General features: G+C 57.4%; 1 protein-coding gene across 7 annotated transcripts; it reads left to right on the forward strand.

The window, feature by feature from the left end:
* The first annotated feature begins 661 nt into the window (after nt 1–661).
* Nucleotides 662–25,727, forward strand: SORBS3 (sorbin and SH3 domain containing 3). 7 transcript variants are annotated; one of them, XM_021665111.2, is made up of 21 exons: nt 662–823; nt 5,210–5,366; nt 5,622–5,739; nt 7,595–7,788; nt 9,168–9,231; nt 12,067–12,105; nt 12,594–12,660; nt 14,839–14,929; nt 15,133–15,219; nt 15,315–15,368; nt 16,118–16,204; nt 16,670–16,716; nt 17,133–17,272; nt 17,505–17,557; nt 17,652–17,698; nt 17,888–18,002; nt 19,459–19,584; nt 21,178–21,489; nt 21,973–22,082; nt 22,600–22,702; nt 23,101–23,620. In XM_021665111.2, the coding sequence occupies exons 1-21, from the start codon at nt 717–719 to the stop codon at nt 23,320–23,322; spliced, it is 2,340 nt and encodes a 779-aa protein (XP_021520786.2). In that variant the 5' UTR covers nt 662–716; the 3' UTR covers nt 23,323–23,620. The 7 variants fall into 7 exon arrangements, with proteins under 7 accessions (XP_021520786.2, XP_021520787.2, XP_021520782.2 ...); XM_021665112.2 differs by having other exon boundaries at nt 663–823; nt 22,600–22,706; nt 23,101–23,283; XM_021665107.2 differs by lacking the exon at nt 23,101–23,620 and adding an exon at nt 24,908–25,727 and having other exon boundaries at nt 667–823.
* Nucleotides 25,728–26,989: the final 1,262 nt, after the last annotated feature.

The following is a 26,989-nucleotide window of genomic DNA, read 5'->3' on the forward strand; positions in this document are numbered from 1 at the left end:
TTAGGGGTGTCATGCGTGCAAAGGGGAGAGTGCACTGGGATTTGGAAAGGAAAAGAATCTGTTGTTGACAGCCAGCCGGCCAGCCGCCTCATCTAGGACAACCTTCCCAGCCTCAGCCTCTTCCTAACTGTGCCAGCTGTGGAGGCAGCAAGGGTAGCTCACGCTAGAGGGAGGCGTGGGGAAATCAGACACCTGGTTCCTGGCTGAATCTCTAAACCTTGCTACTTTCCCCCTCTTACTCTGCTTTTCAAAGAGAAGGAATTCTCTTTAAGTAAGGGCAGAAAGGAAGGAGTCAGTCAAATTTCCTTGTTTTCCCTGCCCTGTGGTCCCACTGTCTGTCTCCCAGCCTGTCAGCTGTGAGGCCAGATGGGCACCACAGAACATGGTGGATTCTGACGTGAGAGAGGTGATAAGCCCAGCAGAGTCTAGGCCTAAGTAGACAGGCAGAAGTCAAAGAAGCTCAGGAAGAAAGCTCAGGTCTCCCGTGGGACCTGCCCCGCCTCCTCCTACAAAGCTGTTTACTAAACTCCCAATTCCCATAGGGATGAAACTGGTAGTCAGTCCCCAGCTCCTTGCCCATGGCTACCACCTCCCTTTGTGAGAAACAGGAAGTGGGGACCTTGTCAGCTCAGTTGCACCCTCTACACTAAATATTTATCTTGGAGTCCAGGTCAGAGCCCTAGAGAATAAGAGAAGCTTGCTGCTGGTGAGAGGGTATGGCCAGGATTCCTGCAGTCGGAAGAGCTTCAGCTTCACCATCTTGGGAGAAGAAGGAAGAAAGTGAAAGTGATGTGGTCCTTCTTAGACCCAAGGACCCTGACAGGTGGGAAAAAAATGCGTGTCTAAGGAAATGGGCACCTATTTTATCCCTGAGGGAGGGAAGAGGCTACCTGGGGTGGGCAAGGAGGTATCTGAGCTTCAAGGGAGGGGCAGTGCACCGCTGCCTGCCCTCAAGAAGTGTCCCAGAGTTCCTCCACTGCTTGGCTGTCCTCCACAGCAGTGCCCGGCATACCCATCTCTTTCGATCTCCTGAAGAGTCAGAGGTTCTCGGAAGGAGTCTTGAAGGTTATCTTGTTCAGCTCCCACTCAGTGCAACGGTTGCCTTTACACAGATGTCCCACGGTTGGCAGACTCGGAACCCCTGGAATCATGTAAAAATCTTCCTGGGAAGCCTTGGACCTGCTTCCCTGTGATGTGCTCCCAGTGGTCCTACTGCTGCTGGTGCGGCTGTGTTCACACAGCAGCCCCGCGGGCGCTAGAGGCCAGCAGGCCCAACGGAAGCTTCTCAGCCCAAACATCTCCAGCTTTCACATGTGATGTTGATTCAAGGCAACTGGGGCGAGCTTCTTGGAGAGAGAAGATAAGACTAAAGTAGTAATGGTGGTGGGGACTGAAACTCGCTTAGTCTTTTCTCCACTCTCTTTCCTTCCAACCTTTGAGTTGAACCGAGAGCTTGGAAAACACTCCAAAGCTCATGGTGGCCTCTGGCACCAGCCTGACACCCAGTAGGAATGCAGGAGATGACATTAGTTTTCATCATTTCGCATTGATCGGTCCCAGCTGGTATCTAAAGTTGATCATAACTATTGGTTGGTTGATTGGTTTGAGGCTTGGGGATCCCTGAGCCAACCCAAGCACCAGAAAGGATCTCAAGTGTTTCCCACTGTCCATCAGTGTTCCTTAAGCATCCTCGCTTTCTGAAGCAGGCCCTGTGCCACACAGAGGCTTGGGGCAGAGAGGGGAAGAGGGAATGGCCACAGTGGATGGGGAGCCAGAGGGCCGGGGCAATGGGGACCCAGCTCAGAGCAGCGAGAACAGCGGAAGAGCAGGCAGATAAAAACAAGCACAGTGTCTGGGAACACCAAGACCCTTCTAATCCCATCCCCGCCAAAGGGACCCCGCCCTTATCCTCTTTAGGGGCGCGGCACGCCCAGGGAGGCCGCTCCCTTGGTCCAATTTCCTCCCCGTGCTTGCACGTGTGTGAGCGTCCGCACGTTTGCAGTGCACGCTCGCGTGCTTGTTTGCACACGCCCAGTCGCGCGCCGCCGCAGGCACACACTCCCAGCCGGAGGGGCGGCGGGGCCTTCCCTGGTCCGCTCGGCCGCTGTGCCCGCAGGGCGCCCTCATCTCGCTCCGGGTCTGTCCGCCTCCCCCGCCTCCCGCGGTTCACCACTCCTGCCCTCTGTCCTGACTCCGCAGCGCGGCCGCTCGCTTCCCACACTCTGGAAATGTCGCTGGAAACTCTGAGTGGCCCGCGTCGGCCCGCCCGACCCCTCCCCGACGCCAGCACCGCGGTGCGGGCCGGGATGGCAGCTGGGAAACCAAAGCGGGCTCCCCGGGGACCCTCGGTGGCCCCTCCCGGCGCCGCCTCCCCGCCGGCCCGGCCCCCTCGGCAGGGGGCCACCAGTGTCCCCCCCGCCCCGACGGACAGAGGGCACTCTCACGGCCCCTCCTCTCCGGCCCAGCCCCAGCTCGCAGTCCATATTCGAGACCCAAACTCCGCCCGCCCCGCCGCGCTTCTCTCCTGATCCTGCCTCCCGCGCGCGCTCCCCTTCGGCCTCCCTCTTCCTCCTCGGGCGCCCGGCCTGGCCCGGCCAGTCCTGACCCGGTCACGAGGGCCGCGACGGCCCGCGCTTCTCCCTGCCCTTCCTCCCCGAGCGCCCGCGCCAGGCAGCAGCGGGGCAGGGATGCTCCTGCGCTCCCAGGCGACGTCGGGCCCGGCCACCTGCTCTCTGGAGAAGGTAGGTCCCGGGAAGGAGGGGCAGGGAGGAGACGAGGCCAGCGGGAGGGATCTGCGCCCAACCCCATGGGACTGCACTGAGCCCCTCCCTGGGGTCCATGTCCCAAACTCTGGGAAGAGGTGGGAAGTACCCCCGACCCAGTCCTCATTCCAGAAAAAGTGAAATTCAAGAAAAGCTGTCCTAGTCCACATGGCCTTGTCGCTCAGAAATACCTGGGAAAGCGCTTAGGGCCAGGCCCCCACGGCCAGGGCAGTGCTCAGAGGAGGAAGGCCAGTGCCCACCCCAGCAGAGCCACCACCTCTCTCCTGCTCCTGGGGCTGGCTGCCTGCCTGGAGGAGCGACCTGAAAGCTGGGAGGGCCCCTCCACTCTCTGCTAGATGGGGGAGCAGTCACCAGATGCTCCCCTCTTCCTTGGAAGTCCTCCCTAAGTCTCCTGACCAGGCTGCCAAGAGAACTCAGACCATCCTTCCCTGGAGATTCCTGGGGGCATGTCACAGGGAGCAGGGTTGAGGAGGTGCAGATGGGGGCACCAAGGGTCAGAAACCCCTGAATATGGGTTGTGGGGGGACCTCCAGCCCTGCCCATCCTCCAAAAGGGCAGTTCTCACTGAGCACGAGGTGGGCGGGGGAGGCCAGGGAAGGAAGGCGCTGTCAGCTGATGGCCCAGACCCTGGCTGCTGAGCAGCAACTTGGCCTGAAGCAATCAGCTGGGCAGGGAGGGGCGCTGAGAGGAGCCAGTCTGCTCCAGGCCTGCGGAACTTCCACCCCACCCTGCCTCAACTTCCCCCAAAAGGGGAGGTGGAGCTCTGGGACTGGGGTGTGTCTGCATGTTTTGCTTTGGTGGGAGTCCTAATTGGACCCAGCTGGGGAGCTGCTTCTCCTCCAGCCTCAGTGCTGCACTCCCCCCCATCCATCATGGGCACAGAAGAGCTGTGTCACAGCAGCTCAAATGTCAGGAGTCCCCACAAACTCAGACCAGAGACAGGGAGCTGCCCCCAGCCTTGGCTGCACCCTCACCAGTCTTGGGCTGGAACTGGGTCCAGGGGATGAGTCATCCCAGCCTTATTCTACCATCATCCCTTCTGGGCCCCCCAACTCTTACACTGCTTATATGACTGCACCCCCACCACTGTTCAGCTGACACCCCTCTGTATCCACAACCCCCGTGCAGTTCATGTGGTCCCCCCGGTGGCCCCTCCAGAAGTCATATTCACAGTTCTGCACCCAGATTCCAACACACAAATACATACACACACACATGCACAGACAGCTCCTCCCGATGCATTTGCAGCCCTCCCTGAGAGCCCCCAAGGACCCCACAGGCACAGGCAAATGTGATTCAATCCAGTCCTGGGAGGTGGCAGAGCCTGGCTGTTTCTGGTCCAGTCCAGCAGCTGAGGTGAGGAGGGATGGACGCCATAGCGCAGTGCTCTGGGTGAAAAAGCCCCCTTGGACACTCCAAACTGGGAGCCCCTTTTTGTCCTCTTGCACCCAACCCTCTGGGCTCCCCTCTTGCCCCTCTATTCCCTGGGTGCGTGGGGCTCCCTTCCCCTTCCCCAGCCTTGGCATGGGGCAGAAGAATCTGGCTGCGGGCAGGCGTGGTGTTGCCAGGAGAGACCCTCCATTCACAAAACAGCCTGGTGGGGCAGGGGAAAGTGGAGCCAGCGTGTGTGTGTGTGTGTGTGTGTGTGTGTGTGTGCGCGCACACACACATGCCCTCATGCAGAACACCCAGGGCACTCAGCACCACCCCTCTGTGGGCATGAGCAGGTTCAGCTTTGCCTTCACCCACTGCTTCTCTCTCCACCCACCTGGAGCCCTCCCGAGTCCTCATTCTGTAAAGGAGGCCAAGGAAGGGCCCCCCATGCTCCCTGTGAGCTCACAAGAGTGGCTCTTGCTGCCTGGAAATGTCCCTGCCACTCCCCTTGGCCTTATCGGGCTGAGGGCCCTGATGGCCACTTCCTGGAGGGCAGTGGGCGGGTGGTCTGAGTAATTCCTTGTGCCTGCAGGCAAGAGATGCCCACACAGGGCCTGGGGGAGACAGAGGGAACTGAAACAAAGTCCTGTGTGCCCAGGCCCCCTCTCTGCCAGCTGCCCCGGTTTCCCTGTGCCTGCCTTCTGGGGGGAGTAGAGAAGCTGACTGCACTGAGCAGGGAGAGCCCCACGGGCTCCTGGCCAGCCGCCCCTCCCCTCCCTCCTCCTCACCCAAGCTCCCCCACCCCCACTCCCACCCGGAGCTCCTGCCCTGGGCCTAACAAGTGGCCCATTGTGCCTCTGGAAGCAGGCAGGCACGGGCAGCCTGCAGGCGGGTGCCTGGTGTGGCCTGTTTCCTGGGTCCTTGAGCTCGCACCCAGCTGGTCCTGACCCCCTCCCACAGCCGGCCCCTCCTCCTCTACCCCAGGGTCAAGCCAAGAGGGCAAGGGCAGCCCAGCCTAGCAGGGCTTTCCCTTCCTTCCTCCTTCCCCACAGAGGACACGCAGAGGAGCAGCTGGCTCGCCCGGGGTCCTCTGACCTTGACCCAAGCATGCAGGGCCCACCCCGAAGCCTCCCCACTGGGCTCAGCCTGGACGACTTCATCCCTGGCCACCTCCAGTCCCACATAGGGTCATCCTCCCGGGGGACACGGGTGAGTGAGACAATAGGGAGGAGGGTGCCCTGGGGGCCCACAGTTGGTCGGGAGGCTAGCAGGTCAGGTGGGGTCAGGAGGATGAAAGGAATGGAGGGAGGGCTGAGGACAGCTCTGGGGTGGGGTTGCTGGTTTCCCACAAAAACATCAGGTAGGCCTGGGACTATCACTGAGGGGTGCGGGCTGTGCCTAGTAGCCATCCCTCCCTCCTGCCCTGCTGGGCCCTGAGCTGCTGCTCCTGGCCCCTCACCGCAGGTGCCCGTGATCCGGAATGGTGGCTCCAACACCCTTAATTTCCAGTTCCATGACCCCGCGCCCAGGACTGTGTGCAATGGCTGCTACATGCCAGGACAAGATGCTTCCCAGCACCCGGGTAGGTCTGCTCAGGAGCCTCATGCAGGGGGCGGAGGGTCAGAGTTCCCTGGGCCCTGCCATCTGGCACTACCCTGTGTCAAGCAGGAGGGGCAGCATCGGGAGATGGGGGTCTCAGGGCCATGAGGAGGTTCCTCAGAGGCCTCTGGGCTCACTACGAGCCCCTCCCTGTGGAGCTTGCTGACCCTGCAAAAGACATCCGCCTGGGGAGAGCAAGCTGATGCATCCCTTCCCCTGCCCTCCAGCCTGGTGCCAGGGAAAGGAAGTGTGCGGAAGCCCTGTGCCTGGGGACCTCCCGCAGGGACTGGGGGTGGAAGGGTGGAGGCGATGTGAGCATCTGTTGGCTTGAGAAGGGTTGGAGACAGTCCCATTTAGCCCCAACAAGCTGCCCAGCATGAGGCTGGGGAGGCAGCTCTAGGTCCTGGTCTAGAGGTCCTGGGAACTCCTGGGTGCAGGCCAGCCCTGAATACATTTCTCCTAAAGTGACATCCTTTATCGAGCCTTCCCCTGAGGCAGGTGCTGTGTAAAGGAGTTTATTTATTTAACAAATGATTATGCAGCCTGGACAACATAGCAAGACCCTATCTCTATCAGCCTGGGTGACACAGCAAGACCTTGTCACTTAAAACACACACACACTGGATGGCCGAGGTGAGTGTATCACCAGGAGTTCGAGACCAGCCTGGCCAACATGACAAAACCCCGTCTCTACTAAAAATACAAAAATTAGTTGCCAGGCTCGGTGGCTCACACTGTAATCCCAGCACTTTGGGAGGCTGAGGCGGGAGGATCACAAGGTCAGGAGTTTGAGACCATCCTGGCCAACATAATGAAACCCTGTCTTTACTAGAAAAATACAAAAAATTAGCCGGGCATGGTGGCGGGTGCCTGTAATCCCAGGAGGCTGAGGTAGGAGAATCACTTGAACCCGGGAGGTGGAGGTTGCAGTGAGCTGCGATCGAGACACTGCACTGCAGCCTGGGTGACAAAAGTGAAAATCTGTCTCAGAAAACACACACACACACACACACACACACAATTATGGAACACCCAGAGCATGCTGGACACTATAAAAACACGTTACAAGGCTCCCCTCATTTAACCCCTTGATAACCTGAGAAAGTAGGGGTGAAGATGATTGACAGCTTCCCAGTGAGGAATCCCATCTGCAGAGATGTTCAGCCACAGAGGCCGAGCGCAATTCACACCCTTGTCCATCTGGCCTCACAGCCCTTATGCTGGTGCCGTAGCTACTCAGGGGCTAACAGTTCTGGGGAAATTGAGGACTCAGTCATAACCACATCTGGGGAATGGGTGTCTGACCTTCACTGAGAGCCTCTCAACTGTGTGTCAGGCACTGTGCTGGGTACAGTCACACACACTAGATGTCACTGAATCCTTGTCACAGTAACCCTTGTTTTACAGAAGGGGAAACTGAGGCACTGAGAGGGTGACTGATGTACCCCAGGTCGTGGCAGCCATTACGTGGCAGAGCTGGGGTCTGAATTCAGGTCTGTACCCCCCCAGCTCATCTTCTTTTCTGCCACACCCCAGCTGGGATGTCTCCTCCATTCTCTACAAGTAATGATTTCCAGACCTTATTCTGAAAGCGCTGAGGATAGTCCCAGGAAAGAAGGATGGGAGTAGGGCCAGGCACAGCACTCTCAAAACCAAATCCATCTAAATTCACTTAAACAAACAGAGGCCCGTGGTGCTCTGAGTCATCCAGTCAAACAAACAAGGTGATGTTGAAACTTTGAACCCGCAGAGATCCATGGTCTGAGGAGCTAAGGGACACACAGCTTCAGGTGGGGACCCCTGCCTTTCGCTAATGCTTTCCTGCATGTACCCCACAGACCCTGCGTGGTATCAGACCTGGCCAGGCCCTGGGACCAAGCCCTCTGGAAGCACAAAGACCCCTGCCCGCCAGCAAGCCCAGAACTGGTCAGCCACGTGGACCAAGGACAGCAAGCGTCGGGACAAGCGCTGGGTCAAGTACGAGGGAATCGGACCCGTGGATGAGAGCGGCATGCCCATTGCCCCCCGATCCGTGAGTCCAGGGCTGGGGGCCATGGAGACATGGGGCCCAGGGATCTGCAGGGAGTTCCACTTCTGTGCATGAGAGTGGGGGTGGGGCGATAAAGGCCACACCCAAACCATCCCAGACCAGGCAGGGGGTCAGCCATGGTGGGCTTCAGGGGGCCAACCTCATAAAGCTACGGACACCCTCGTGTGCCTGAGTTGCACAACTTTTTTGTTCAGGGTACAGATCTGGAACTCCCATCAGGGTTTCAAAGGTAGAGAACCCCTGTGGCAAGGGCTGAGCCTGGGGGGACCCTCTCTTAGTTTCATAGCCCCAGGGCCTGTCACTGCACTCATGAAATGGTTGTTGAATGAATGAATGACTGGCCGAATGAATGAGTGAGTCTCGTGTGAGAAGGTCTCTCACTGTGGCAAGCGTGGAAGGATCCAGGGGTCCACTTAGGACTGGGGATACAGTGCCCTTTTCCGTCCACCTTTGTGTCTTGAACCAGCACCATTTCCTCATATGGAAACTGGAGTGGTGACATCCCCTTCCTGCCTCCCAGGGCTGTTTTGAGGCTTGGATGAGGCAGGTGATGAGAAACAGGCAGTTCACTCTTCCATGATTACTGTCATTTTTGGCTTAGGTGCAGTGGCTCACTCCTGTCATCCCAGCACTTAGGGAGGCTGAGGGGGGCGGGTCATGAGGTCAGGAGATCAAGACCATCCTGGCTAACACGGAGAAACCCCGTCTCTACTAAAAATATAAAAAATTAGCCAGGCATGGTGGTACACACCTGTAGTTCCAGCTGCTCAGGAGGCTGAGGCAGGAGAATCGCTTGAACCCAGGAGGTGGAGGTTGCAGTGAGCAGAGATCACGCCACTGCACTTCAGCCTGGGCAACAGAGTGAGACCCTGTCTCTAGGAAAAATAAAATAAAATTAGCTAGGCATGGTGGTGTATGCTGGTAGTTCCAGCTACGCGGGAGGCTGAGACAGGAGAATTGCTTGAGCCCAGGAATTGGAGGCTGCAGTGAGCTATGATTATGCCACTGCACTCTAGCCTGGGTGACACAGCGAGAGCCTGTCTCCCCCCAAAAGAAAAATGTTCTTTGTAGAAACATTGGACATGAAGAAAAACAAAGAGAAAAAATGTAAATTGCCCCAAATCTCACACCACCATTATTGTGTACACTTCAGTGGAGATCCTGTCATATATCCTACTTATATAGGACATATTACATGAAGCCATTGTTATGAAAGAGATCATAAGAGAAACCTTTCCCAGCCCCCCTACGGGGGCTTCAGGGATGGCTAGAGAAAGGTCTCGCTGAGGAAAAGCTTTTGTGGCTTGATACGGGGAGGGTGAATAAGCAGGGAGGACTGATTTTGCATTTTCTGATCCCAGAGCGTTGACAGCCCCAGAGACTGGTACCGGAGAATGTTCCAGCAGATTCACCGGAAAATGCCAGGTGAGATACCCTTCCAGGGCCTTCTCCCTGCCAAAGTGGATTCTGGCCTGTGGGGCTTGGAGAGACAGGGACAGAAAAGGGGACTTGGCAGCTCAAGGGGTTCTTCTCCACCTCCTCCCAGGCTCTAATGAGTAGTCCTGAAAATAGGCTGTCCCCTCCCTGTCCTTGGGGCCAGCAGCAGTCTATAGAGCATCCTCAGAAGGACACTGACAAGCCACTGTCCCCCAGTGTCCTCTGGGGGGACTGAGAAGCCATTCCTTTCCTGAAATCCCTCTCTGATTTCCCTGCCAGGCTGGAATGGCACTGCTTGTGGTCATTCCCTTACTGGAAGCATGGCTTTCTTCCACAACTCAAACTGCAGCCACCCCTGGGTGTGCCTGGGAGCTGGCTGCGAGGTCACTCATCCATTCAGCGAGTCCTTGACCTTCTATTGAGCATGTATCACATGCAGAGCACTATTCTAGGTGCCAAAGATCAAAGGAAGTCACATAATAAACAGACACACCTTTGACGTGGCAGATGGTGGAAAGCGCTAGGGAAAAAATAAAGCCAGACTAGGGCAGCGCCCCATGCAGGGAGGCTGCTACTTCACCCAGGACGGGCGGGGACAGCCACTTGTAAGTGGGACTTGATCAGAGCGCGGAGGCAGTGAAGGAGTGGACCTGGCAGAGCTGGGGGAAGCATTCCAGCAAAGGGAGCTCTGAAGACCCAGAGGTAGAAGCACGTTCTGGACTGGCAAGGAGAGCCTGGCCTGGAGCGAGGAGCTTGTAGTGGGAGATGGAGTGAGACATGGCGGCGTCAGGGCATGTGGGGCCATGTGGGCCATTATAAGGACTTCAGCTTTTACCGTGAAAATGAGGAGGAGCCACTGAGCGGAAGAGTGCCATGCTCTGACAAGTAATGGCTGAAAAGGTTGCCTCTTGCTGCGGGGCGGGGAAGGAATGATGGAAGCAGGGGGACCAGTTCCCTTGCCTCGTAAGGGCTGGGGAGAAAAGGCCATTACAACTTTGCTTTAATCCAGGCGAGAGATAATCGTGTGTTAGACCAGGGCGATAGCAGTGGGCCTAGTGGGACAGGGCGAGATTCCGAATACCTTTCTGTCATTGGAATTTGCTGATGGATTGGGTGTGCCATGGAAGAGAGGAGTCAAGGATGGTTTTAAACTTGAGCAAGTTGAAGATTGGAGTCGCCATTTGTCAGAACAGAAAAGACTGCAGGAGAAGCAGGTTTAAGAGGGATTCCGTTTTAGACACACGTTCCGTCTGAGTGAAGAGGTGGGGTAGGCGGCTGAATAGCCAAGTCTGTAGTTCATGGGGCAAGGTCTAAAACTGTAGATGGAAATACCTGGAACTCACTCGAAAGAGATTTGGGGACCAGCCTGGCCAACATGGTGAAACCCTGTCTCTACCAAAAATATAAAAATTAGTTGGGCGTGGTAGCATGAACCTGTAATCCCAGCTGCTTGGGAGGCTGAGCCAGGAGAATGACTTGAACCTGGGAGGCAGAGGTTGCAGTGAGCTGAGATTGTGCCACTGCACTCCAGCCTGGGTGACTCAGTCTCAAAAAATAAAAAAAAAGAGATTTTGATTTAAAGTTTCCCCAGTAATTCTCATGTGCAGCCAAGATTGTGAATCATGGGAATAGATGTTGTTTTAAAAGCCTAGGACCAGCTGGGTGCGGTGGCACACACCTGTAGTCTCAGCTGTTTGGGAGGCTGAGACAGCCCAGGAATTCAAGTCCAGCTTGGGCAGCATAGCATGACCCCATCTCTGAGGACAAGGGATGTGTAAGAACCCATCTCTGAAAAACAACAATCCGTAAGACTAGACAAGATCACCTAGGGAGATAGACAAACAGACCCCAGGACTGAGCCCCCGTGCACCAAGATGCTTAGGAGTTTGAGAGATGAGGCGGAACCAGAAAGGCAGCTGAGAAGGTAGAGCCAGGGAGGTAGGAGGGAAATGGAGAGATCTCCCTAGGGCCAGGCGGAAAGGGAATTTCAAAAGGAGGGTGAGACCAGCGGTGACAAATGCAGCTGATGGGTTGAGTAAGATGAAGACTTAGAACTGACCATGAGATTTGGCAATGTGGAGGTCACCAGCATCCTTGATAAGAGGACATCCTTGATGTCCTTGATAAGAGTGGGTGGATGGGCGGCAGTGAGCAAAAGCCTGTTTGGGGAGATAGGGAGTAGGGATTGGGGACAGTGAGGCCTTTATGGTCACTGGCTACAGTTTGCTGTGGAGGAAAGCAGACAAATCCAGGAGTGGGAGGAGGGCGCAGGGCTCAGTGAGGGTTGGTGTGGCTGGCGTTTAGGCAGGAGCTGTTGTAGCGCGCGTGTGTGTGTGTGTGTGTGTGTGTGTGTGCGCGCGCGCGCGCGTGCCATGGGGTGCAGTCGGTTGGCTGGTTAGTAGCTCCTCCCAGGAAGCCACAGACATTCCCAGCACGTTGAGGAGCTCAGAGTGGGTCTGGGCAAAGGGGGAAGGAAAGCGTTTGGAAGAGGGTGCAAGTGGAGTTTCCCCAGCCTGAGTGGTGAGGGCAGGTCCACCAAGGTCAGGAGAGGGTGCCTGTGGGAACGGGGAGGGAGGAGCAGGAGGGCTTGGGCAAGGTGGCTGCCTGCTTGGCTCGCTTAGGCCCCAAGCCTGCCAGAGGCATTTCAAGCCCTCCAGGGAGCCGCCCTCCTAATTCCTTCCCTCCCTTGGGACATTCTTCAGGCCCTGACTCAGCCCTCAGCCCCCTGCTCTAGAGAGGCTTGGAGGGCTGTGGTTGCCTCCCGGGGCACCCTGCCCTCGCTTTCTGCCCTGTCCCATGACCTGGTCCTTTCTGCTTCTGCAGACCTGCAGCTGGACTGGACCTTCGAGGAGCCGCCCAGAGGTGAGGGGATGTGGGCACCCAGCTGCCATAGCCCTGTGCCTGCATCCGTCCCTTCCTGGGGCTGGGACCTGCAGCCCCGCCTGGCTTTGGGGCTCTCCAGTTGGCTCAGTTCAACTTGAGAGGTTTTTATAGCTCATTTCCAGAGCACTCCAAATCCCCCGGTAGGTGGCAATTAACAGCCTGAGCCTGCACGGGGAATGCGCCCTCTGCCACTCCCTGACCGGATTTCTCTGGGCCCCCCTTTCCTCATCTATAAGATGAGATCATCACCTACCCGGAGTTGTTTTGAAGATTTAGTAAACGTCGTAAAGCTCTGGGGCAACGCACACACGTTCAGTGTCCCTGAGCACCAACCACCCTGTCCCCACGAGCCACCCAGGAGCAAGGGGGTGGTACTGAAATCCTAAATAATCACCCAGGTATCCTCAGCCCAGTCCCGGCCTGTCTCCTCCCATTTTCAATGGTTTCCTCGTGTACCTCCTCTGCAGACCCCAGGCATCCAGGAGCCCAGCAAAGACCTGTCCCCAGGTCCAGCACGGCAGCACCTTCCAGTGGGTGAGAGCAGAGGGGCGGGGCCGAAGGCTGCGGAGGGGCGCGGCCCGTGGGACCCCATGGGATGGGCGCCCCCTCGTGGCCACAGCCGGCACAGCCTCGGAGCAGCAGCCACGAGTGGGGTCTGGCTTCCCTGTCCCTCTGGGCTCTGTCCCATCTCTGGGTCTCCACCACCCCCGTAGACTCTCTTCCCTGCAGGGCCAAAGGGGAAGGGTGGGTAGGAGTGGACCTCGCACCTGCTCCTGGCCAGGAGCACCTGTGATGTGTTTGTGGTCAGCAGCGGGAACTGTTTGCCCCAAAGATCCTACGGGTCAGGGCGTGGGACGGCCAAGGCAGCCGTGGACGGAACCGTTGAGGGGAACTTGGACCAGGGCCATCCATTTTGAAACCTGAGAGAAAACAAGGGATGTGTAAGAACCCAAGTTCCCGCCTGATACCGCGGAGAGAGGAGCCCCTTGGAGGGATGAAGGGTGACATTCCTTTCCTCTGTGCAAACCACAGGCCCTGCCGGGCTGCTGGGGCCCTGGCGAGGTCAGCACCACCGTGGGAATCAGGATCTTTGTTCTCAGAGTTAAATCCTTGAGTTTCTTACTCCCTCGCAGGGAGGGGCTAGCCTCATTAGCATGGCTGAAACTGGCCTGTGGTTTGAGCATCACCCATAAGCTAGAGGCAAAGGGCTCAAGATTTGGACGCAGAATTTTGAGTTTAAGCCTGTGCACTCCCACTAGCCATGTGACCTCACCCTATCTGAGCCTCTGTGTCCCCGTATGTTTTTTCTTTTTGAGACAGAGTCTCGCTCTGTCCCCCAGGCTGGAGTTTAGTGGTGCGATCTTGGCTCACTGCAACTTCCGCCTCCCAGGTTCAAGGGATTATCCCACTTCAGCCTCCCAAGTAGCTGGGACTACACGTGCATGCTACCATGCCTGGCTAATTTTTGTATTTTTATTTATTTATTTATTTTTTGTACAGACGGGGTTTCACAAGGTTGGCCAGAATGGTCTGGATCTCCTGACCTTGTGATCCACCCGCCTCAGCCTCCCAAAGTGCTGGGATTACAGGCGTGAGCCACCTAGCCTGGCCTAATTTTTGTATTTTTTTAGTACAGATGGAGTTTTGCCATGTTGGCCAGGCTGGTCTCAAAATTCTGACCTCCAGTGATCCACCCACCTCGGCCTCCCCAAGTGCTGGGATTTGAGCCACTGCACCTGGCCTGTGTCTCCATCTTTTAAGTGGGGACCCTAGAAGGGTGTGAGGGCTCAGTGTGATCATGTATATAACATGCATCATGTTTCACACATAGCAAGTCTGCACAAACATTAGTAATATACAGGCTTAATTATGATTACAGCTTCCTTAGGTAAGGAATGACCATGCCATTCTCACGGTCACTTTTATTATTACCAAAATCAGAGTGGAGTCATAATTACAGCCAACAAATCGCAACCCTCAGTCAGACATTGTATAATTTGATAAGCATGATGCAGCGGTTCCTCTCGGTGGAAACCTTCAAACAGAGGCTGGAACATTCCACGTAAGGCAGCCAGGAAGGGGCCATGGATGGGAGCTAAGGCAGATGTGACCATGCTGTACTGCAGTGGCTGGGGTGGTCTCACAGATGGAGTCACTGAAGCTGGCACCCTCATGGAACTAGGCCCAGAGAGCAGAAATAACTTGCCCGGAGCTGCAGGGCAGGGCTGCCTCTGGTTTTCCCGGCACATGGGTGTAAGATCACTCAGCCACAGCACCCAGAAAGACCAGCTTCTTCAAACTGCACAGACGCACATAGCCACAGTCATGGGGTCAGACCCAACGCACATGCAGGATACTTCAGCAAAAAGGCCAGTGGGAGAGGCTCGGGCCACTCCTGGAGCACATGTATGTGTGAGGCCCTCTCCCGAGCACCGCACACCTGTTCCCTCACCAAATCATTCCTATATTACAGGTTTTGAGCCTGAGACTCTGAGAGATCGGTAACTTGTTCAAAGGTCACGCCGCCACTAAGCAATGGAGCTGGAATTTAAGCTTCCACAGTTTAACCTTGCTTCCAGAGTAAAGGCAGGAGTGGTCAGAGGCAGAGTAGACCCCACAGCAGGGACAAGGGCAGGGCGAGAGTGCTGTGTGATCACTTCTGCCTCAGTTTCCCTAAAAGGAAGCTGAAGAGATGTTGTTCCCTTTCTTTAGAAGAAGCTGGGACCACTCTGAAGAGTTACCTAGAAGCACCTTCAGCTACAGACCTGGAGCATTCTCCACGGTGCTGCAGCCCCCAAATCAGGTAGCTGGCAGCGTGTTCCCTGGTCGGCCCCGGCTGTATGCTGTATGGCCGAGCCCCAGTGCTGCACTGCCCTTTCAGTTTGAATCCCTCAGAGGATGCTGTGGGCCCAGGGGAAGGGCCAGGGCCTGCAAGCCTGCATTTTGAGCCTGACCAGTGTTCCAGTAGCCCTCTACACAAGCTGATACCCACTTGCCTCCACGCAGGTGCCCAGACGCCGAGAAAAAGTAGACAGTATCTGGACGGAAGAGTCCTGGAACCAGTTTCTGCAAGAACTAGAGACTGGGCAGAGGGTGAGTGCGGCTGGCTCTCTGGTGTGTGCACACCCTCAGCTGACACATTTTGGAAAGTGAGTTCACCTGCTCTGACACATTCTTCTACCCTCCAGCCCAAGAAACCACTGGTGGACGACCCTGGTGAGAAGCCCTCCCAGCCCATTGAGGTGAGTGCTGAGGGTGCTGGGGACAGCCATGTCAGGGATAAACCAGGGAGACTTGGGTTTCCAGGGCCCCAGTGACCATGGGCATTGGCCATGAACCAAGGGCCCTCTCTCCAGTCCCATATGGTTTACTTCTGTAATCCCAGCACTCTGGCAGTGGCTAGCATAAAGTAGGTGTTCAATAAACATGTGTTAAAGAAATATGTGTTGGCCACAGCAGCAGCAGAGAAGGAAGTGGTCAGTGTGCGCTGGGATTGTCAGGAAGTATTCTTGAAGGTGGAGCTGGACTCTGAGAAGCTCGGAGAGCCTGACCCGGCCGAGATCCCTAGCAGAGGCTGGGAGGCAGCAGTGTAAGGGTGAAGGCTCCGGCCCCTGGGGTGACAGGGGAGTCTGGATGGGCACAGTGAAGCCAGGCCTTGGGGGGTGGGAGAAGATGGGAGATGAAAGGGGGAGCCCCACTGGTGCCCGAAAAGAGGAATAACTTGACAGAAACTGGTAGGACTCGGGATCCTGGAATCAGGAAGCGAAGGCACTCCTGGGGCGTGCAGGGCATGTGAGAGGCCGCGGGGATGCCCTCCTGGCACCCTGGGCCACACCTCCCGGCAGGAGCCCGGCCCCCGCGCTGAGGCCTGCCCTTACTCCAGCCCGGGACGCCGGCCTTGCTTCTCACAGCCGATCTTTGACCGCTGGCCCCCGTCCCCACCCCCGCACCGTGCGCTGCCCCTCACTGCCCAGCCTCTCCCCGCCCGCAGGTGCTGCTGGAGAGAGAGCTGGCCAAGCTGAGCGCCGAGCTGGACAAGGACCTGCGGGCAATCGAGACCCGACTGCCGTCCCCCAAGGTACCAGCCCCCAGGGTTCACTCCCGGGCGCGCCGGTGACCGCAGAGTCAAGGCGGGCGGGGAGCCTCGGCGACGGGGCTGGGCAGAGGGCGCGCAGCCGAGGTTTCGGCCTCCAGCAGCCCGCACCGGCCTCGGGCCCTCCTGGGCGCTGGCGGCTGGCTCCTCCAAAGAATACAGGGCGTTGACTTTCGCAAGTGACCCGGAGGAGCCCTTCCAGGTGGACTCCATGTCAGCCCGACGCCCAGGCGCCCACCCCGTCCCGCCCCCGACCTCAGCTTCGGGGACCCCCGCCCCTTCCCCTCGTTCCCGCCCCGCTCCGGGATCGGCCGGGCGGGCGCCTCTAGGACCCCGCGTCCCGCCCGCCCTCCTCCCCTCCCGAGCTGCAAACTTTTCCGGAGGCAGCGGCCTCGGCTGCTGCTGGGTCCCCGGGGTCGCAGGCCCTGATCGCGCTGTCTACCCGCGCAGAGCTCGCCAGCGCCTCGACCAGCCCCAGAGCAGCGGCCCCGGGCCGGGTGAGAGGGAGACGCAGGAGGAGGGAGGGGGCTGTCCCGGGCCGGGCGGGAGGGAACGTGGCGCGGCCGGGCGGGGCGGGCGGGGGCGATCGTGGGGCCCAGCCGGGGGAGGAGGGACCCGCAGAGCCCAGTGGCCGGAGGGGACCGCAGAGCCACTCCTCGGGGCGCCGTCCCCAAAACGCCGAGGGCAGCTGGTCCCGAGCGGAGTCTTGCACCCCCGCCGGGCCCTGCCGGGCCTCTCCCTTCCCGGCGCAGCGACTAGGGAAGTAGGACATCCTGTGGAGAGCCCAAGACCCGGGAGACGCCCTCGGAGGAGGCAGCAGGGATGGGGGCGGTGGGGGTCAGAGCAGTCTAGGAGTGAGCAGGGTGGGGCGCGGAGCCCCAGGCGGGAGGCTCACTCTCTGTGCCCCATGCAGCCCGGCCTCAGCCTGGAGCCCCAGCTCCCTGCATGTACCTTACCTGGGTTCCGCCCGGTCCCTGAGCCCCCACAGAATGGCTGATGGAGGAAGCCCCTTCTTAGGTCGGAGGGACTTTGTCTACCCTTCCTCAACCCGAGGTAAGGACCCAGCCCTGCTCTCTTTCTCGAGGAGATGCCCACCCACCAGGCATGCTGGTGCCCCAGGGGTGGCGGGTCACAGAGCCCCTTGCTTCTGTTGGTGCCTGCCCTAGGTGGGGGGCAACCCCATCCCAAACCAGTCCCCCAGGCACGGCCTCCCCAGGCAGGGACCTCCCCACGCATGGCCTCCCCAGGCATGGCCTCCCCAGGCTGAGGCTGTGCTTCTCTACAGAACCTAGTGCCTCTGGCGGAGGGGGCAGCCCAGCCAGGAGGGAAGAGAAGAAGGTAAGGAGGGATCAGGGTGCGGGGGACCTGGAGTGGTCCTGGAACTGCCACCCGCCCTACTGAGGTGGCTCACTCTGTCCTCTCTCCTGCCTAGAGGAAGGCCGCCAGGCTCAAGTATGACTTCCAGGCGCAGTCCCCCAAGTAAGTGCCCTCCTTCCCGTCCCTTTCCACCCAAGGCAGGCTCTGCCATCCAGAGGGGGATGGGGAGGGGGACGGGGCTGCAGTGGGCATCCCCCAGGGATGGAGAGGACTGGGTGTACTGGGAAGGGTCTGGAGGGAAGGAGGCTTGGGAGGCCTCAGCTTACCGTGTGGGTCCTCCCCGGCCTGCAGGGAGCTGACTCTGCAGAAGGGCGACATTGTCTACATCCACAAAGAGGTGGACAGGAACTGGCTGGAGGGAGAGCACCATGGCCGCCTGGGCATCTTCCCTGCTAATTATGTGGAGGTGAGCAGGAGAGACAGGAGCAAGCAGGGCCTGGCTGGGATGGTGCAGGGGTTGGGAGACACTGCAAACCTCGGGTTTCCTAAGGCGAAAAACTGTGAGGGGCTGGGGCATGTCTCGGGATTGTCCTTGGCCCCCACAGGGTGTGGCCCAGTGCTCTGCATGACCCCAGGAAATGTTTGCTGAATGAGGGTGGAGCCAGCCCAGGGCAGGACCAAGCAGCCCGATCCTCAACCATCCCATCGGCGCCCCAGACTTTCAGCACTCAGATCCGTCTTTCTAAGGCTGTCTTTGGGAATGATCCTGATGGCAACTAGCAAGAGCGGGAAGTGTGCTACAGTTTCTAAATCACATATACACACACAACCTCTTTCAGGTCCTTCTCACTGCCCAGGGAGTGATAGATTATTTCTGTTTTACAGATGGGTTGCCAAGGTTCAGTGACAAGTTATTAAGAAAAAGATCCAGAATCCGAATCCAGGTCTTTTGATTCCAGTGACAGGTTCTGGGCTTGACAGATAAAGAGTGATAGGTTATTTTTGCTATTTGTGACTTTTAAGGTATGTGAGGTCATCCAAATTACTGGCATAAAGGTGTTCATAATAGTCTCTTACTCTCCTTTTAATGTCAGTAAAATCCATAGTGATGTCTTCTTTTTTTCTTTTTTTGAAAGATGTAGTCTTGCTCTGTCTCCCAGGCTGGAGTGCAGTGGCGTGATCTCGACTCACAGCAACCTCCGCTTCCTGGCGGAGGCAATTCTCCTGCCTCAGCCTCCTGAGTAGCTGGGACTACAGGCGGGTGCCATCACACCTGGCTGATTTTTGTATTTTTAGTAGAGACAGGGTTTCACTGTATTGGTCAGGCTGGTCTTGAACTCCTGACCTCATGATCCACCTGCCTCGACCTCCCAAAGTGCTGGGATTACAGGTGTGAGCCACCACACCTAGCCTGCTGCTTGATTTTTATGGGCAGAGTGAAGCAAAGAGAACATGAGGATTCTGGGTGCCTGCTGGGGTAAATGGGGAGGAGGAACCAAGGCCCTGGAACCCAGGGACACCTAGTTCTCAGCAGTGAGAAAAGGGTGGACCCTCAGTTTGGGAACAGCTCCCCAGGTGCTGCCAGCTGCTTCGTATGCCTCATTGTCTTCTGTGGGCAACTTAACCTCTGCGATGGGACTGGCTTACATCTTTTCTCTTGGTGTTTTTCATTCCTATAATGCCCACTCCACACACCCCTATAGAAAATTCTTCCTCCAGGGAGCCTTCCCAGAGTCCTGCGCATCCTCTAGCTCTCCTTGGCTGCGCCCACCCCTGGCTGCCCCCAGGGCTTGTGTCTGGTGTTGATGTCTTTTCTCTGCCCGGTAGCAGGTCCACCTTCTCTTTGCTGTTTCACGGGAAGCTCCTGTCTGAGCTCTGTTGCTACCCAGGCCAAATCTTTCTCACGACCTTTCTTGATGCAGGTGCTGCCCGCAGATGAGATCCCCAAGCCCATCAAGCCCCCAACCTACCAGGTGCTGGAGTATGGAGAGGCCGTGGCCCAGTACACCTTCAAGGGGGACCTGGAGGTGGAGCTGTCCTTCCGCAAGGTGGGCCAGGCAGGAGATGGTGGGGTGGGTGAGGGCAGGCAAAGACATAGGTAAATATGTGCACTAAAAACACCTTTTTTTTTTTTTTTGAGACTGAGTCTCGCTCTGTCACTCAGGCTGGAGTGCAGTGGCACGATCTCGGCTCACTGCAACCTCCGCCTTCCGGGTTTAAGGGATTCTCCTGCCTCAGCCTCCCGAGTAGCTGAGATTACAGGCACGTGCCACCAAGCCTGGCTAATTTTTATATTTTTAGTAGAGATGGGGTTTCACCATGTTGGTTAGGCTGGTGTCGAACTCCTAACCTTGTGATCCACCTGCCTCGACCTCCCAAAGTGCTGGGATTACAGGCATGAGCCACCCATGACTTTTTTTAAAAAGAGTCTGATGTACCGCACTTCACCCAGGATTTCAGAGTTTTCCCCAGTCTCTTTCATTATGCTTCCTTTAGTGTAATCTTTTTTTTTTTTTTTTTTTTTTTTTTTGTTGGGACAGTGTCTCACTATGTTGCCCAGGCTGGCCTTGAACTCCTGGGCTCAAGTGATCCTCCTGCCCCTTCCCCAGCCTCTCAAGCAATTTTGGCCCATTTTTAAAAGATCATCATAAACTTCCAGAGTTATATATTTTTTGCAGCTGCAGGTTGCAGGGAATCATATTCAGCATTTTTAAAGGCATAGATAGAAACGTGAGCACGCATTGCGGGCAGAAAGCACTTTATCATACTGTTGGCAGTTCTGTGTGCGCACACATGTATGTATTCTGGGCTATTATTAAAACATTTTTAACTATAGATTGTGGTGAAACAAGTTTGAAAAATACTGTTCTAGAAAGCAGGGAAGTGGTTCGTCTTTGGTTGATTTTTGGGAGCAGCGACCACGCCCCTGAAATCAACCAAGCCAGACCATAATGAATGCCACCCAGAAGAGCTGGCCCCCAGGACAATGGGGGACAAAGGTGGCTGGTTGGAGAGAGGTGGGGGCAGGAGAGGGAAGGGGAAGGTAAGGGCTGGAGGCCACCCTCCCAGGGGGTGGTTCTACCTAATGTCAGCCAGCCTGTGGGCTTGAGGGCTCCCTGCCTGTCCTGGGGAGTGTTTTGGACACACTCACGACAGGGTCCTGCAGTGTGAGGCAGAAATGCAGTAGTGGTAGCTCCTGTCCAGCACGTTTAAGGAGTGGACTGTTGATCTCATTCACACCTCATAGTGACAATATGGTTATTTTCACTTAACATAGGAGAAAGCAAGGCTCAGAGAGGCAGATCAGCCTGCTTGAGGCCACACAGCTTGGCCTGGTGGAGCTGGGTTTGCATCTGCATTATTAGCCACGGGCTCACCTGTGGTCAGAGCTCTGGGGAGAGACTTTGCTGTGAGCTCCGAGGGGGGATGCACACCCGATCTCAGCCTCAGCCTCATCTGGGCAGCCTGAGCTTGGCTCCTGGGTCCTGCACTTACCGTGTAACTCAAGTAACCTGCTGGCCCCCTTCGACCCTGATCCCTCGTGTGTCCAAGATGTTAGGCTGGAATGAGACAACCCAGATAAGGCACCCATGGGTGCATGGCACCAGGAAGGCGCCACAGATGCTGACCCCCCCCCCCAGGGAGAGCACATCTGCCTGGTCCGCAAGGTGAATGAGAACTGGTACGAGGGCCGCATTGCGGGCACGGGGCGCCAGGGCATATTCCCCGCCAGCTACGTGCAGGTGTCTCGCGAACCCCGGCTCCGGCTCTGTGACAACGGCCACCAGCTCCCCGCGTCTCCCCATCTGACCGCTGCTGCCCGTTTGGCCCGTCAACCCAGCTCCCCCTCAGCACCGCGCAACCCAGCTGACCCCACCGACTGTGGGGGGTGGACCTCCCCCCGCCGCACTGGCTTCTCCTTCCCCACCCAGGAGCTCAGACCACAGACCCAGGTGAGGTAGCCTGCCTCCACCAGAGAGCCCACCTGCTCCCCACTGCCCATCCCCACCCCCATGACTCACCCACTCTTAGGGATCCTTCCTGGACAGCACTGGGTCAGAGTAGTAGGGTGGCAGAAGCTGACACGGCAGCCCCACCCTGGCTTGGGGGCCTCAACCCACCCAGCTCTAGCCCACGGAGCTCTGGGTGAAATTCCAAAGCCGGCTCAGGCTCCTGCCCCTGGGGGTTCCTGGTACATCTGTCCTGGAGTCCAGAAACCCAGCCACTCACCCTACTTGGGCCTCAGCTTTCTGGCCCCTATGAAATGAAACAGTCACAGCAGGTGTCCCTGTGCCCTGGGGGTTTGGGGGCCAAAATGAGGCTGTGTGTAAGGCGTGCTGGCAGGTGGAGTGGGAAGGCACATTTTGGGCCTCCTCCCTCAGACTTAGATGTACCCATCATCTTCCTCCCTCTGACATCCCTTTCCTCCTCTCAAGCCCCAGAATCTCGGCACCCCTGGGCCAGCTCTGTCCCAGCCTCGAGGTCCCAGCCATCCCCTGGACTTGGGAACCTCCTCCCCTAACACCTCTCAGATACACTGGACCCCGTGAGTACCATTGAGGGCGCTTGGTCAGGTGTGGGGGGGGCCACACAGGCAATGCCGCATATTCCATCCTCCCCCAGTCCCCACCTGTGGATGTGGGAAACTTCTACCAGGTAGCCCTTGTCCTCGAAGAGTTTATGGTGATTTGGGGCAGGGAGGAGGCACTGGTCCGTGATGTTCCCAACCCCTCCTGGCAGCTATATGGCCTCGTGGCATCAGTCTCCTGATTGGGTTTCTAGCTCTGAGGTCAATGGGTGTATAAGTGAAGTGTGGAACTGGTAGAATGGATGGGAAGGCACCGGGTGCTCAGAGGAGGTGAGGGTTTGGTGGCTCAGGGTGCAGAGGACAGGAGGCCAGCCTGGGGAAGATCGCACCCAGCCCAGGCAGAGTCGCTCCCAGGAGCTGGGTCAGGGGCTAGTGAAAGTATGAAGGGACCCTGGGGTATTCATGGAAAGTGGCAACACTTGGGGTTAGAGCCCCTGGGCCCATTCTCTGGTTGCCATGACAATGCTTCTTGCAGGTACCGGGCGATGTACCAGTACAGGCCCCAGAACGAAGACGAGCTGGAGCTGCGCGAGGGGGACAGGGTGGACGTCATGCAGCAGTGTGACGACGGCTGGTTTGTGGGTGTGTGGGCCCCCCGGGGGCATCTTAGGGCTGCAGGGGATGTGGGTGGGCTGCTGCTGCCTCCCTTTGCTGCTTCAGCAAAGATTCATGGCCAACCACCCCCCCCACCCAGCTTCTGACAGGGTTACTGGGGGGGGGGCCTGGCACCCGATGCTTCCCCAAAGTTAGCATTTCTGCTGACTGCCTTCCTTCAGGCCCTGAAGAGGGCAAGGCCCAGGAGGAAACTGGCACCGGCCCAGGGTCACTGATGGAGTCACTGGGGACCCAGGCCAGGGTCGCTGACATCCAGAGCCCCGCCCCTTCCCCCTGCACACCCCTGCCTCTGGAGCAGCCCTCCGGGACAGCTCCCGTTGGAAAGGACCAGGGCTGACACCTGTGTATCCCCCACCCCCAGCTGGCTCTTCCAACCTGGGAGGACGAGGGAGTGGAGAATTCCCAGCCCCTCAGGACCGACCCAAGGGCAGCTGTGACCAAGGCTAATGCAGGAAGCCTCAGGTCAGCCTTGGCCTGGATCAAGGTGACCAACGCAGCAGGCTTCACAGGGTCTCTCCCCAGAGTGGGCAGGCCCTGCGCAGGCCTCATCTTCAAAGGATGGGCTGTCTCCAGAGAGAAGTGAATGGCCAGAAGCTCCCCACCCCAGGCCAAAGCAGGCTTTGAGGCCTGAGGGTCTGAGGAACTTCTTGGGCAGCTGCTTGACCTGGCAGCCCACTCTTCCTGATCTGATCCCAGTACAGCTGCCGGCCAGTCTCCTGACCCACCAAGGACCATTAAGCACTAGCCTGTGAACAGCCCCTACCTTCTGCTGGTGGGACGGGGAGGGGGGCGGTGCTTGGTGCATTCAGATTTACTTGATACACTTTCGCTTTGGAATTTTTTTTTACAACTTCTAATAAAGTTTTGCAACCCTATGCAGACAGGAAGAAAAAGCAGCACTTTTGTGTTATGAGCCATAAGTGCTTAGAGAGGAATGGGTAACATCTGTGTGCCCTCCGGTATGGCTGCTCCTGGCCGTATGCAGCTGTTTACATGTAGTTCAAATGAGAAAAATTAAAAATTCAGTTTTAAAAATTCACGGGCATATCTCAAGTGCCCAGCAGCCACATGTAGCGAGTGGTGACCGTTTTAGGTAGTGCAGGTCAGGGAAGGATTCCTGGAGGAAATGAGAGAGCTGGGCCTGGAAGGTCAGGGGAAGGATCTGGGGAGGCTGAGAGGAAAGGGAGGTACTTGGGGCAGAGGAACAGGGTGGGGGTGGGACGAGCATGGGCTGCCCCCAAGGAAGTCAGGGTGCCAGCCTGGAAGGGGAGGCCAAGGATCATCCATTTACCCAAGGGCAGGAGTGATGTTCATTTCAGTTTATATTCCTATTTTTCTATATATAGAAATATAATATTTATGATGTTTCTGTATTCCTATATTTCTCCACTCCCTCGTCCTCCCAGGCTGGAGGAGCCAGCTGGAGGGTGGGGATACACAGGTGTCAGCCCTGGTCCTTTCCACCAGGAGCTCTCCCTCTGGGCTGCTCCAGAGGCAGGGATGTGCAGGGGAAATGGGCAGGGCTCTGAAGGTCAGGAACCCTGGCCTGGGTCCCTAGTGATTCCACCAGTGACCCTGGGCTGGTGCCGGTTCCCTCCAGGGCCTTGCCCTCTTCAGGGCATGAAGGAAGGCAGCCAGCAGAAGAGCTGGCTTTGCGGAAGCACAGGGTGCCAGGCTCCCCGAGATGCGCTGTCCGCTAGGGTTCCCCTTCCTCCTCTCCAGGACACAAGTTTCTGTGGGGCTGTAGCTGACCAGAGGCCTGGATCGAAGTCCCAAGCCTGCTCCTAAGCATCGGGTGCTCCTGGGCAATTCACTCAGGCTTCTCTTAGGCCTTCCCATCCATCTCTAAGTGAGGGTGCCCTATGTGATTCCTCCTCCTGCGTCCTCACTTTGCGGAGGAAGGGTGGAGTGACTCCGTGCTGTGTGCAGAGTGGTGCACATTTGTTGATTGCTCGGATTCTTTTGGTTGTTGAGTATGGGAAGGGTAGCTTTGCTCATCTAAGCTTTTGCCGCTAGGGGGCAGGAAGGAGGAGAGCAAATCCAATCCCCTCCCTGGGAGAGGAACTCCCCCTGCAGTTCTGGGCACTGCCGGCAGAGGGCAGGCCTTCACCCCTGCATCCCAGTTAAGAAGGGAGTGGGGAACGCTCTTCCTGCCTTTCCTCTTTCAGGTGTCTCCCGGAGGACCCAGAAATTTGGAACGTTCCCTGGAAATTACGTTGCCCCGGTGTGAGTGGTCTCCATGGCAACTTGGAGCCAACCAGGACGGGGTGGGGAGCCATAGCACTCGTGGGAGGGAGAGAACCCCTCACATCCTCCTTCCCCGGGACCTGAGCTCCTGGCATCTGCAGAGACCCCTGCAGCTTTTCCCGCGGACCCCCCTCGAAGCCCCCTGGACTGATTCCCACCCACGACTCACAGGCATTCCTCCCACAGCCCTTTCATTTCCTCCCCACCCTACTCCCCAAATACAGAGGTCTGCTTTGAAGTGGAGACCATTTCCAGGCCTTATTGAGACCAGACCCCAAGCCCCCAACCCCCATCCTGCCCCAGCATTTCCTTTAACAGGGACCAGCTCCCCGCTTCGCCCCCACGGGGTTCCTCTAACCAGGACCAGCTTCCTAGCCTCCTAGAGACCAAAGGCCACCCCCACCTTCTGGGGTTCCTCCCACGCACCTCATCTTGATGGCTGCGTCTGCCTTCTGGCCTCCAGCTGGGGCCAGGAGCGAAGCAAGGCGAGACACAGTCCCAGCACCTTCTTAGCAATCCAGGCCTGGCAAGAGCTCTGGCCCCAAGGCCACCTCTTCCCACAGGCTGCCAAGTCCTGGGCCTGGGCCTGGCATATCTCCCTGCACTGTGGGGCCAGACACCACTGGCCTGGCTCAGATGTTCCTCAGGGAGACTGCTGTGTGCTGCCCCCTGCCTACTAGCTCTCCCCCAGCGCCAAGTCCCCTCTGGAAGAGAATGTAAAATAAACCTGCATACCAGGGACCTTGTGTCTGAGGGCTTTTCCTTGGGGTGGGAGGTGCCTCCTGTTGTCTAGGAAGATAGGAATTCCTTCTGCGGGTGGCTGGGCTGGGAGACGCGTGGAACAGGTGTGTGTGTAAGAGCAGGGTGGAAAAACACCACTGTTACCTCCAAAGATCTCGGCCCTCGGGTGTCAAGCAGGCTGGGCAGCCACCAGGATTGGGCAGTTGTGTGATAAAAAGTGCTGGGCCCTGGCCGCAGGGAGACACCGGAGATGGGGGACTGAATGTGCCTTGTTTGCAGGCCGTTTGGACTCTGGAGCGGCCACCGTGGGGTTGCTGGACTAGAAGACATTTCTAAGTATTCTGCTGCCTGCCTTCTGTGTGCTCCATTTTTACACCGAAGCCCTGCATGTTTGTTTATTTTCCTCTTTGGGTTCAGGCTCTTGAGCAATCCATTGTGGGAAGCTGGGAGTGGTGGGGCACAGCCAGCCAAAACTACTCTTGAACAAGGTTTATTTATTTATTTATTTGAGACAGAGTCTCGCTCTGTTGCCCAGGCTGGAGTGCAGTGGCGTGATCTTGACTCACTGCAGCCTCTGCCTCCTGGGTTCAAGCAATTCTCCCACCTCAGCCTCCTGAGTAGCTGGGATTACAGGGTTGTGCCACCACGCCTGGCTAATTTTTATATTTGTAGTAGAGACAGGATTTCACCATGTTGGCCAGGCTGGTCTCGGACTCCTGACAGGTGATTCACCCACCTCAGCCTCCCAAAGTGCTGAGATTACAGGCATGAGCCACCATGCCCAGCCTTGAACAAGGTTTTATAGTCCTGGGGCTTTCGGGTCCCTGTGGCAGTGGTGACACAGTCCAGGCATGGCCACTCTGCCAAGAAAGAAAGCCCCGTTTCTCGGCTGCTGCTGAGCGGTGAGCAGGGCACCGGGGGGTCCCCATGTGTTTCCTTGCCTGAGCCTCACATGGCAGGTTATGTTTCCATTTACAGAAGGAGAGAGCCAGGCTCTGGGAAATGAAGTTGTCTAGGTCACGTCATTATTAAATGCTGAATTCAGGTCCACGTCACTTCCTGAAATCTACCAAATGCCCAGGCAGCCCTTGTCCATGGGCCCTTAGAAGGAAGGGCATGTGTGAGGTCAGGGACTTCCCTCCAGTGGCCCAGAGTTGGGCTGCTTTTATGCTCTTCCTGGCAATCCTGTCTTCTAGGCCTGTCACCTGAGGCAGGGGGGAAGAGGTGGTGGCTGGAGTGAAAGGTGGTGGTGCCCAGTTCCA

The sequence above is a fragment of the Aotus nancymaae genome, unplaced genomic scaffold, assembly GCF_030222135.1.
Source record: "Aotus nancymaae isolate 86718 unplaced genomic scaffold, 86718_ANA_hifiasm-v0.15.2.pri h1tg000079l, whole genome shotgun sequence".
In the NCBI taxonomy this organism is placed as follows: domain Eukaryota; kingdom Metazoa; phylum Chordata; class Mammalia; order Primates; family Aotidae; genus Aotus; species Aotus nancymaae.